This window comes from Micromesistius poutassou (assembly GCF_964030765.1).
Source record: "Micromesistius poutassou genome assembly, chromosome: 16".
Taxonomy (NCBI): domain Eukaryota; kingdom Metazoa; phylum Chordata; class Actinopteri; order Gadiformes; family Gadidae; genus Micromesistius; species Micromesistius poutassou.
The window spans coordinates 1,839,281-1,851,722 of NC_140286.1; the positions used below are offsets into that span (position 1 = coordinate 1,839,281).

Below are 12,442 nucleotides of genomic sequence, written 5' to 3' on the forward strand. Positions count from 1 at the left end.
GCTCAAGAGACTGTACTCCATGTGTGTGTCTGTGTTTTGTGTGTGTGTGTGTGTGTGTGTGTGTGTGTGTGTCTGTGTGTGTTTTTGTGTTGATGACGATGAGGACACAGTGGACATAGTGCCCAGAGGACAACGACTTAATCAGCAGACATAAGAGACTTCCTCTACCACCCATAAGCCCCACCCTAGTGTGTGTGTGTGTGTGTGTGTGTGTGTGTGTGTGTGTGCGTGCGTGCGTGCGTGCGTGCGTGCGTGCGTGCGTGCGTGCGTGCGTGCGTGCGTGCGTGCGTGTGTGTGTGCGTGTGCATGAGCATCAAACCATGTTAGATGTTGGCCCATATGTCATGGGCTTTCAATCTTCACAGCAAACTATGCATTATTTTCGACAGCCATGAATCACAACGTATCCCTGTGTGTTTCTTCTGCATCCATTGTCCAGTACTCCCCAAATGTGCCCACCCCCTCCACTCCCTCCAACACTACTGACTGTTGTCATCTCCACCCCTGTCCCACTCACCCCACCCATCACCAACTACCCCACCCTTCATCTCTCTGAGGGAGAGCAATCTGTCAGATCTCTCTCTCCCTCTGAGTGCGCTCTGTCTGTCTGTCTGTCTGCCTGTCTGTCTGTCTGTCTGTCTGTCTGTCTCTCCCTCTCTTTCTCTCTCTCTCTGTCTCTCTCTCTGTCTCTAGGGAGAATTAAAGGTTACTGTCTACACACAAACACACAGGAATCTTCATAATAAATAAACAGAGATCCTGCACACAGAGATGCCGACTCTGTTGTGTATGTTGTGTTGATGTATGCAAAGAGCAAAGACGACAGTTGTGCAAAATACAATAAAATACAAAAAAATAAATAATAATAATAATATATATATACTGTATACTGTAAAGTATACAGTACTTTACAGTATACAGTACACTTCATTTAACTATGGTGTGTGAAGCCATACCATCATTTTGACAAAGATGTGTCCCTTGTCTTCCACTGAAAATAATTCATCTTCAAGCAAAGGAAGAGGCAAATCCAGAGCCGGAGGCTCAAGAGCTGAGCCATGTAAACCAAGCCCTGAAAAGTCACTCTCACGTGTTCTCTCATGCACACACACTCACACACCTACACACACAGACACAGACACACACCTAGACACACACACACACACACACACATCAACAAGCGCTGACTACATCTTGACTGCCATGCTCAGACTAGCCTGTGCTAGCGCACCGACACCCAGACACACCCACCTCCTACCCCACAGCCGACCCACCTTCTACCCCACAGCCGACCCACCTTCTACCCGACAGCCGACCCAGCCCCACCCTTGCTTCGGAGCCAAGTATACAGAGCAAGTATACAAAGATACCCAGTGAGTGAGTGTGTGAGCAGTGCACACTCACCTGCGGGCGTGGCACAGATTAGGCACCGTGTCATAACCAGGGTGTGTCACTTTATGACCCAGCAGCAAAAGAGATAGCCCGGGGTAACGCATACACTCACACACACACACACACACACACACACACATACTCATGCACATACTCTGCGACCTGCACACACACATACAAGCACATACGTTCAAACACAGACTCGTAAGCACACTCACACACATACTCGCACACAAACTCACACACACTTACATACTTACGCACATACTCTGCCGCACGCACACACACATACACGCACACGCGTTCAAACACATTCTCGTACGTACCTACACTCACACACACACACTCAGGTACGAGCACTCACACATACCCAGGGACACGCACACACACTAAGTGTTTCACAACCTTTTGACTACCCTCGATGCGTACAATCCTCCGCACCGTGCCGCGATTTGATTCATGCACTATAACTTTTAATGACAACCGTTCTCTAGACTCCCTGTTTTCATCGTGAGCATGGTCTGATTGAAACCATGGGAAGCAGATGAGGCATCCGTCAGACGCGTGGCTCGTCGCTGTCACAGAGGACTGCGCCTGCATTCCTTTCTTTTTTTAAGGTGTGGGGGGGGGGGGGGGGGAGGAAGATCTCATAGGAAGACGATGAAGGGATTCACATCACAGTGTATACGCTCACATACCATGACAGTGGTGGTGATGTCATTAGAGTCCCCCAGTGGTCATTCTCTTCGACCAGATGAACCATTGTTTATCGTATCTTTTTATGTTACTTTGTTACACTGGGGTCCTTCGAGAGTGATGAAACAAACGCACCCCTTCTAATTTGAGGAATTTTAACATTCTGTAAATCCACACAAACAGAAGGAGATAGTTATGTTTGGAAATACACAAATACAATGAATCTGTCCCTCAAACACAAACAAACTGGATGAAGATGAATTCCAACTGCCTTGTTATTCATTTCAAATATCTATCATGGTTAACAGTTTGACAGAAAGAGAGCTGTTCAGTGAGCAAAGAAGTGACATTGAGGGGACAAACCTCTCATTTGCAATCCTCCAGGGTGTTCTGGTTATTCACTGTATTGATCCCCATTCTTAGAGGGAGCCATCGTCTCATATTTAAAACATTGCAAGCAAATTCAAGCAAACACACACACACACACACACACACACACACACAGATTTACAAAGACACACATAGGCACACACACTCACTTGCACACATACACACAGACACACACACACACGTATACATACACACACACACACACACGAAAGTGAGCTGTCACTGACTCTCCCTCACACGCTAAGGAGCATATTGATTACAATCAATACATTGCTAGACCACCCCCCCCCCCCCCCACGGTCCCCAGACACGTGCACCCCCTCTGCTCCATGCATGGGTCTGCCCAGTGGATGTAACGTGAGATTACAGTATTGTTAAGAGGGGGTCTCCCTGGGGACAGGTGGGCTTAGAGTAGATGCCAGGTGTGTGTGTGTGTGTGTGTGCGAGTGTGTGGGTTTTTGCATGTGCGTTTGTTTTTGTGTGTTTGTGCGTTTGTGCACGTGCCTGTGTAATTCTCTTCATTGTTTTTTTTTCTACTAATAAGAGAGACTTGCGTCTCCCTGGCAACCGTGCCGCAGTGACTGCCAGCTTCTGGGTTGTTTTGGCAAAACAGAGCCCAACGTTCTCTCCCTCCTTGGAACCGCCTCAATCCTCAATGAATTTGTCAAATGCCTAAATCCTTAATCAATGTTTATCCCCGCTTGTGCAAGAGGACACACTGTAGCTCATTTTAAATTACGCAAGAGTATATGTTGACTCACTCGTGGTGGGATCACTTCTTCACATTTCTTATCCACAAAGAGACCAGATTTAATGCAAAATAAAAATACTCAACAAACTGGGACAGGCGGTTATGGTGGTGATGGCGGTGGTGGTTGTGGAGGTTGTTAAGTTAGTGGTGCTGTTGGTGATGATGGTGTGGTTCTGGTGGTGGTGATGCGGGTGGTGTTGGTGATGATGGTGTTGGTGTCGATGTGGTGGTATTGGTGGTGGTGGTGGTTGTGGTGGTGTCGATGTGGTGGTGTTATTGGTGGTGGTGGTGTCGATGTGGTGGTGTTATTGGTGGTGGTGTTGGTGTGGATGTGGTGGTGTTATTGGTGGTGGTGGTGGTGGTGGTGTTGGTGTCGATGTGGTGGTGTTATTGGTGGTGGTGGTGGTGTTATTGGTTGTGGTGGTGTTGGTGTGGTGATGTTATTGGTGGTGGTGGTGGTGGTGGTGTTGGTGTGGATGTGGTGGTGTTATTGGTGGTGGTGGTGGTTGTGGTGGTGTCGATGTGGTGGTGTTATTGCTGGTGGTGTTGGTGTTGATGTGGTGGTGTTATTGCTGGTGGTGGTGGTGGTGTTGGTGGTGGTGTTGGTGTTGATGTGGTGGTGGTATTGGTGGTGGTGGTTGTGTTGGTGTGGATGTGGTGGTGGTATTGGTGGTGGTGGTGGTTGTGTTGGTGTAGATGTGGTGGTGGTGGTTGTGTTGGTGTAGATGTGGTGGTGGTATTGGTGGTGGTGGTGGTGGTTGATGATGGTAGAAGATGGCCAATGCATCCCTGGAACAGCTGGGCGGGGTGTTCAAAATGAATGCAACCTTCCCTAAGTTGTCTGCTGACAGTGCTGTAGAGATCAATGCTGTATTGAACTGTTTTTTTGTGAGTAAAGGGGGGGGGGTGTACTGAAAGATGCTGCTCCTAGCACATCTGAATTGACAGCGAGTAAGGCATCATAACTTGAACATCAACACAGTATTAGCCTCTACAGTATCTAAATGCCATCAACATTAAGCATGAATTACACAGATTGTTGGCTGACCCATGACACATGTGTACACTGGGATTTGAGGGAGACCAATCTGAAAGAGTGAGTGAAGTTTTGCTCATGAGTCATAAAACAGATTTCCATGCTTTGCGTTGAGGCGTTATCTTATCATGCTCTGATACTACTTGGGCTCAACCACACACTGTATTAGACAGACCTATACTAGACACATGATGGGTGTATAATGAGTCCTAACACACACACACACACACACACACACAGGCTCAAGCTCAAGGGCTATCCCTATCAGCTGTTAAACAGGTTTGTTTGGCCCAGAGACCAAGAGAAACAGACCCAGTGTGCAGGGCGGTCGACACCAGAGAGAGAGAGAGAGAGAGAGAGAGAGAGAGAGAGAGAGAGAGAGAGAGAGAGAGAGAGAGAGAGAGAGAGAGTAGCAGACCAAGATACCAGGCGTGCGAGCGCTTCTGGTGTGGCTTCACCCCTTTGATCCAGACATTAAGGGCTAATGCACTCTTTAAACTTCCTTTTGAGACTGTACTTGTATGCATCTATGGCAGCGGCAAAAGTGTCACCATGCAGACTGCCACCGTTGAGAAGATTGAGCAGGGCTACAGATGACAATACTCGCTGCTGGATCATGTTTCCTGTAAAATTATCATTAATATTGTGGTAGAATAATGGTCAAATATACACAAATCGGCCAATACTGAAACATTGCTAAATAGATTCACATCTTTTTGTATGAATTGGTTTTCCAGACACCATTTTGTAGCTCACCCTTCTGCTCTTTTGGGGGAGAAAGCAACGAGACACACATTTTCACAGACTTATAATGTGTTGCCTCCATTATGCAGAAGGAACAAAGGAGTGATAATGGTCTGGTTCAGGTTTCATATCCACCCTATATATGTACCACGCCAAAAACATTTCCATAGTTTCAAAAGGGAGGGAGTTACTCAGGGGAAGAAGAGGAAAAGGTTCAACCTTACGAGTGTCAATCAAGTAGAGGCAAGCCCAGCCCAGAGTCTGGTGACATTGATTTAAATAATGCATTCCTGTGGGTCAACTGTAACATGTGACCACAGAGAGACAGGCCCTTATTGTAAACCATAGCCTCTACTGTCCACTTTCAAGAAGGTGTTGTATAAGGCTGCAACCAACACTAAGGTAAAATGTGGAATTGATGCGTTAAAAATGTATATCTTTAAACTATGCATCCATTGACCAGCACACACACACCAACACACACCTCACCTCACTATACAGCGCTTTTGGAGTCTTGAAAAGCACCTTATAAATTCAATGCATTAATTATTATTAAGAGGACGATAACAACGTCACAAAAAAGTAATTGGCCAAATGGCTCAAAAAGTACGAGTTATTCCCTTGATGTGAAGTTATCCACAGGGATCTGCTAACTGGCACAACTATAGTTGGGCCTGATGAGCAGAATCAGGTGGTCGGCCTACATATTTAATGGGCGGAGCAAAGAGAAAGGGACAAGAGCACAACTTTTACTTTCTGAACCTGGAATTTTCCACCTCTGCCTTCAAAGGCGACGTGCAGACAATACTAGCTGCATGCGTAACAGTGCAGCACAGAGTGCAGCCATGGACTCTGCTGTCCCTCAACGACCAAAGTTGTTACTCTGATCAAACCATGTGCTCGCCTGCCAGATTTGGACCAAAGGATTCCAGTGTGTTTGTTCCTTGTCTACCAAGCTATATTATTCTCACATTTCCAACATGGGAGGGAGGTACTTAGATACTTGGGAAGAGAGAAACATAGTGTTTGCACGGTGGAACGAGCTACCTGTGTCTACCTGCCATGGTTTGCTTAAGCAATAGATCACGACAGGCTGTGGTATGTGCTCATTATACCACAGTTAAGGGGTAACTGTGGTATAATGAGCACATACCACTGACTGAAGTGATCTATTGTTTTTATAAAACGGTTACGTAAGTATGGCGAAAAGAAAGTCATAGACACCCTCAATTTTGAAAAAGTGAGAAAGTCGGAAAAGCATTTTTTTTAACAAATACAAAAAAGTAGTCCCTCCTGGCTGCCTGCAAAGTGTACGGCGGTTGCTATGCAACACACTGTAGCGTCCTTCAGAGAGAAGGCTAGGCTAGAGATGGTCATAGCTGTGTGTATACGCTCAATATACAGTTGGGAACCAATCAGATCGCTTGATTTAAGCCACCCGTTTTATAATGTTCTGTATCACAGCAAGTTCTTGTATTACTTATTATGTATTACTTACTTAGTATTTTATGTACTGTTTGCTTGTCCAGTGCGTACGAATGTGTAAAACCTGTCTTCACAGGTACTTGGAATGCTAGTACCGTGGTGATTTTCCACCGGTAACCAAGGAAACCAGGCATTCCCATGGTCACTTGTAACAAGTGAGTGTAATATATCACAAGTAGTGTCAACCATAAATAGCAATAATGGCACACACACACACACACACACACACACACACACACGCACACACACACATACGCACATGCACACGCACACATGTATTTACATTACTTCAACACTTCCTGGACTGAGTGGATTATAAAGAGGATTTCACCCAACCACTAAACTGCTTGCAGAACAGTTCCTAGATGTAATCCTCCATACATTGGATCTGCCCTACATCGTGAATGCAGGGGGTGGAGTCACATATGGGACCAATGTATCATTTATTAAGAGAAAATGCAATAGAAACGATAAAGGTCTATACTCATAATCTTATCCGTGAACAATGGCTGGGTAAAAAAAGGTTATTAAAATAATGAGCCCTTAAGCTCAGGTTCAGAATGGGATACAGTAGAGCAAAGAATTAAATCGAAGCAACCAAAAAACAACACAGCACAGGAGGATGCGTCCCAACTTGCACACAGAAGGGAGAATTCCTCCACAATCCGACACCTCACCCTACCACTCCCTTCACCCAAGAAGCCCTTCTGTATCCTGCCTCTATATCCCTCCCTCTCTGAGCTCCACACTTACTCACCCTTCAACTGCGTGCACCGAACGCAAAAAAAAAAAAAAAAAAGGCACAAACTCTCACTTGTCCCAACTCCTGCCTAGCCTCCCTGCACCTCACAGTGTCCACGGCCAAGCCTCGACATGGAGGGAGACCACGGTGAATGGTTGAACACTGCTCCTGACTCACAGGAAGACACATGCCTGTACAAAGAAGCACACTACACGCCCTGTTCTTCAATAACCCAATATCCTGCTGTGTTAGTTTATCGTGCGCAATGTTGTCTTGTTTGAAGAGAGACAGAACATCCTGCACAGAAGATGGTTGGGCACTACAGCTGTTAGGTGTGTTGAGATTGAAATACCTGGAATGTGAAGTCAAATGTTGAAATGAAATATTGTGTTGTTTCATGACTTGGCTATTTACTGGATCACTGGATGATTTGCTGTAGACCTTATCCAGTCAGAGTGTGAATCATTTCCTTAGCTGAAGCTAATCATATGAGATAAGCTGACCCACCTTTATTTAACTAATCCCTCCTGCACACGCAAACTTCAACTGGCATCGTGGTACGCTCTACAGTACAAACGCACGCACACACACACACACACACACACACACACACACACACACACACACACACACACACACACACACACACACACACACACACACACACACACACCACACACACATACACACACACACACACACACACACACACACACAGCTCACCAAATTGAAAGCCTTGCAGTCAGATCCACAGAACTTGTCCCATCCACAGAGAAGGGACAAGACTGTGATGTCCACATACATAGTAAACTAATTTATTAGTTTACTATGTATTAATTTAAAGTACATGCAGGGAAATAAGGGTTAACGTAAGAATAAGAACAGATTCTTTATCAAATCCAACTGCAGACAAGAAAGATTAGAAAAAAATGAAAAATGGCCAAGGAATGCTGCCTCAAGGCCATGGCTGAAGTTTAACTGCCAACAAATCTGACCTTTATTGGTTTTGGTAAGAGTGCAGTGTTTTGCAATATGAATGCCAGCCTATAGCACTAAAGCTAATTTGGAGTATGTTTATGTAGTTAATGTAAGTTTTTCATTTTATGAATGTTTATTAAAGCACAAAAACGACATTGCACCATTTAAATGGCCAATGTCATGAAACAACTTTAAACACAGGGAGTTGATTCGCTTTACTCTGCTGAATGATTAACCTTCAAGTAGTTACCTTAGTGCTACTTGCCAATTCTGTTCAGAAGAAACCCCTGTTCGTTATGTCCATGCTGAAATGTAGTCATGCTGCCATCTATTGGCTGGTTGGTGAACTTGCAACTGGGCCACTAAGAGCAATACAACATGATTACATGGGAAGGGATGTGAAAGCCTCTTTATTTGAATGTATTCGACATTGGTTATCAACCTTATGAATGAGAAGTCTGGGTTTGACTATGCTCATTTGATAGGTTAAGGGACGTTTCTGTTACTCAGTATGCTAACAATGCATAATACTGAATGAAGGTTTTCATTGGATAAAAAAAAACAACCATAATGAACCGTCTTCTACCTCAAAAAGGTGTCGTTAGTGCCATGTCTGCCCGGTATTTTGTGGTGCAGACTCTAGAGACGTTGATCAGGGACACGGTCAGCAAAATGCCTGCTTTACTGTAGTTCAGGTCAGCAGCGCAGGACAGCTGACAGATAATCAACGACTGCTGATAGGCCAGACCTGTCAACGTGGCCAATAATCCACCGTTTAAAAACAAACAACTCATGCGTTGTTATCCAAAGCCCATAGGCATGAAGGAAACTAAACTACATTTATTACGGTTTGAGGTACACCAGAGACCATACCCTTTATAACCTTTGTCTAAAAAATGATCAATTGTTGAAACGCTTTAAAAGTAAAAACATTGAGACGTATGGCATGAAATTTACAATAAAATGTTACTTTAATCTGTGTCTTTATACATACAAGTCGAAATTTACACACTGCACACATACACACTAAATATTAATATCCAGGCCAGGAAACATGGATTCCTCCGGGTCACAGAACGCTCTCTTCTGGAAGCTTGGTGAGGATATCTACTCCGTCAGATGTGATGACCACCGTGTGTTCAAACTGAGCCGACCTGCAAATGCACACGTCACATCTGAAAATGCACATCTCATGAATGAGATGCATTGTAAAAGCTGTATACCTTATCTATTGTTAGTTATGGTTGTAGGTTGATACCGTGATAGCTCAGCAATGGTTAGCTGTTATCTCTTTGTTGGACCCCATACAAACATACCTTTTATCATCTGCAGAAACTGCTGTCCATTTATCTCGCAGGATTCTGAACTCTGAAGATCCCTCCATTATTATGGGTTCTGCAAATCAGAGGAAGGTGAACTCCCAACATTCACAGCCTTACACGACATTAGGAACCGACACATGAGCACACATTGACTTACCTATTGTGAAGGCCATGCCTTCATCCATGGTCATGTCATTGTCATTTGCTTATGAAAAAAAGGGGAAGAACGTTAAATGGAAGTTAGTTATTAAAAAGCCATTAATCCTGTATATATTTTGAATAAAAATAAACGTTTACCATGGTGCCAGATTTCCGGATGACCATGAAAGTAGGAGCCTATTCCATGGCCAATGAAATAGGGACACACTTCAAAGCCACTTGTGAGGGCTATCTTGCTGAAAATGCACCGCGACAAGACATTAGCCGCAAAAATAAATGACTTCACAAACTGTAGAGTAACACACTTTATCCATGCATGCATTTTCTAGGCAAGTCACGGAAGGAAATGCGTAAGTAAATAAGTAAAGAAAGGAAGGACGGAGGGATGAAAGATAAGTAGGAAAAATTAAGTAAGGAAGGAAGGAATGGAGAAAAGGAAAATAAGAAAGAAAGGTAGGAAGGAAGTAATGGGAGGTTGGTAGGCACTAGGATAAGACTGATGGTTGATCGGCAGGAAAGGGAGTGAGGTGTGCAGACCTGATGGTGTTCCCTATGACACTGAGAGGAGTGCCAGGTCTGCAGGCAGCGATGGCTTCGTCTCGACAGCGCTTCGCCGTCTCGACCAGCCGCTGCCCGGGCTCGTCCACCTGGCCAATCAGGAAGGTTTCTGAGGTGTCGCCATGGTAGCCCTCAAAGTAAACCTACATAAATTTTAAAAAAAAAAGACGGGATCATTGACACTGGTACCTTGTGCATTTGGTTATGGAAGGTATTCTACTCATAACATTCAAGTGACTTTTGTTTGTGCACTTAAGTGTGATGGTAGCACCAGTTAAGGCACGTCAACTTACAGTCACATCAACATTAATGATATCCCCATCTTGGAGTTGACGACTGCAAGAAATAACCATGGTTAAGCACGATGAGATTTATCTTCGGTCAACCACTAGTTCTTGACTAGTAATTGACTACATCTGAAAACAAGCATGGCAGCATGTGCGTGTGCGTGTGCGCGTGTACCTGTCCGGTATACCGTGACAGATGACGTTGTTGACAGAAGTACACACTGATTTGGGGAACCCCCCGTATCTAAGAGGGGAGGGGTACGCGTTGTGTTTAACCGTCTCTTGGTGGACTATGAAGTCTATCTCATCGGTCGTCATGCCAACCTAAAAAAAAACAACAACAACGACAGGGCAAATGCATTATACCTTTTAAAACAGAGAGACAGACAACCATACATGCATTTGCATTCTAGCAGACACCCTGTTGTTTGTATTCTTGGCCATAGGCTTTCGCAGAAGATACAAACTTACAACAAATTGGTTTGTTTTGCATCGTAGCATATGTGATACTAATTGAGAATGTGATAATAACATCTAGTTTACTGATCCGAGACCACAAATGACGGGATGCGTGCATATGACCCACCTTGAGACAACGTCCAGCCAGTAGCAGCACCCGTCTTGCCAGCTGGCAGGCTTTGGTGAGCCCCTCGACCTGCTCCTGGTCTTTGAGCTCTACGTAGTCCGGCCATTCTGGGACCGCTGCTTTGCCAACATAGTTAGGTCGCACAATGTGCTTTGGAATAAGGGTACAGAGAGAGACGGATCGTTGGGAGATTTTAGTTGCCAGTGATCTAGTTCAACTTTAGTGATCTATTTTAACCTGACATGAATAGTATCAGTTGTGATTGTGTAAAAACGTATACTTTTTTTTTTTTTAACTAAACATTCATATAGCATGGTGAAAACAAAAATATTTTGATGACAGTGGTATTTTAATCAAATTAAAGACAAGCCTCTTTTCAATAGTTCACACATGGCATGGTGGAGAAACGCTCCTAAATAAAAAACAGTTGTTCCCTTAATTAATCCCTTCATTTGTACCTTGGGAACGGAGTAAGCAGGCCTTACGGTAGCCGGCCGAACAACATGTTGAGAATAATCTGAATTATTCCACTTCCGCCAGAAGAACCTCCTGTGTTGTTGACGTGGGACAGCAGGTGGGGGACAGTGCATCCACAGAGCACAGACTCTCCGGAGGAAACCTGGAGACAGAAATAACTATCAGGCAGGACTCCAAAGACAAATCCGAGCACGTTTTGTCATTGGGGTGGAGAAGTTACATTCTTGCTGCCTTAGTCTACTTGACAAGCCTTTTTGTTTTCGTAGTAAGGATAATTTGCATTTGAAAAATGTAATACAAAATAGATTTTAGTTTGAGTAGCATCCAAAATGAGCCTCAGTTACGTTACTAAGACGAGTCAATGGCAGTAGTTGCTGTTTATATCGGATCTGACACGCGTCACCTGCATCGATATCTGTCAAATGTACGTGTTGAATGTACGTACATTTGACAGATGTTGTAATACCTCAAACACAAACAATCCTGTTAGACAGAAGAGTGTGCATTACCCGGTTTCGACGCAAAGCCAGCGACACAGGGCGCCGCCATATTGTCATACAGCCAGTGGTCACGTGCTCTGGATACGAGCACGGATGCTGAAATACCCACTTTTATAAACGTAAATAAATATTTGCTTTTGTAAAGCAATTATTTGTGATTATTATTGCTTTACAATAATTGATTTTGTAAAGCAACTTTATTATTATTATTATTATTATTAATGCTTTATAATATTTTGTGTATATATTTTTTATTTATTTATTGATTTAGAAAAACAATACTGAAACAATTTATTCAATAGTACAATTTCATAGATAATTTAAATTTTCTATAAAAAT

The 12,442-nt window shown here is 43.9% G+C and overlaps 1 protein-coding gene across 1 annotated transcript; it reads right to left on the minus strand.

Annotated features, from left to right (window-relative positions):
- Positions 1-9,202: 9,202 nt before the first annotated feature.
- Positions 9,203-12,169, minus strand: metap1d (methionyl aminopeptidase type 1D (mitochondrial)). The gene is made up of 10 exons (XM_084480899.1): positions 12,113-12,169; positions 11,585-11,745; positions 11,127-11,276; positions 10,716-10,864; positions 10,547-10,589; positions 10,233-10,396; positions 9,834-9,931; positions 9,694-9,741; positions 9,531-9,609; positions 9,203-9,368 (listed from the first exon to the last, which is right to left on the minus strand). The coding sequence occupies exons 1-10, from the start codon at positions 12,150-12,152 to the stop codon at positions 9,284-9,286; spliced, it is 1,017 nt and encodes a 338-aa protein (XP_084337025.1). The 5' UTR covers positions 12,153-12,169; the 3' UTR covers positions 9,203-9,283.
- Between the last annotated feature and the right edge of the window lie 273 nt (positions 12,170-12,442).

Bases quoted from the DNA above. Each gene is read 5' to 3' on its own strand.
- metap1d (XM_084480899.1), bottom strand. From the start codon at position 12,152: ATGGCGGCGCCCTGTGTCGCTGGCTTTGCGTCGAAACCGG. The intron at 10,590-10,715 runs GTACACGCGCAC...TATTTCTTGCAG, and splicing joins TGTCACGGTATACCGGACAG to TCGTCAACTCCAAGATGGGG. The intron at 9,610-9,693 runs GTAAGTCAATGT...TCTGATTTGCAG, and splicing joins AGGCATGGCCTTCACAATAG to AACCCATAATAATGGAGGGA.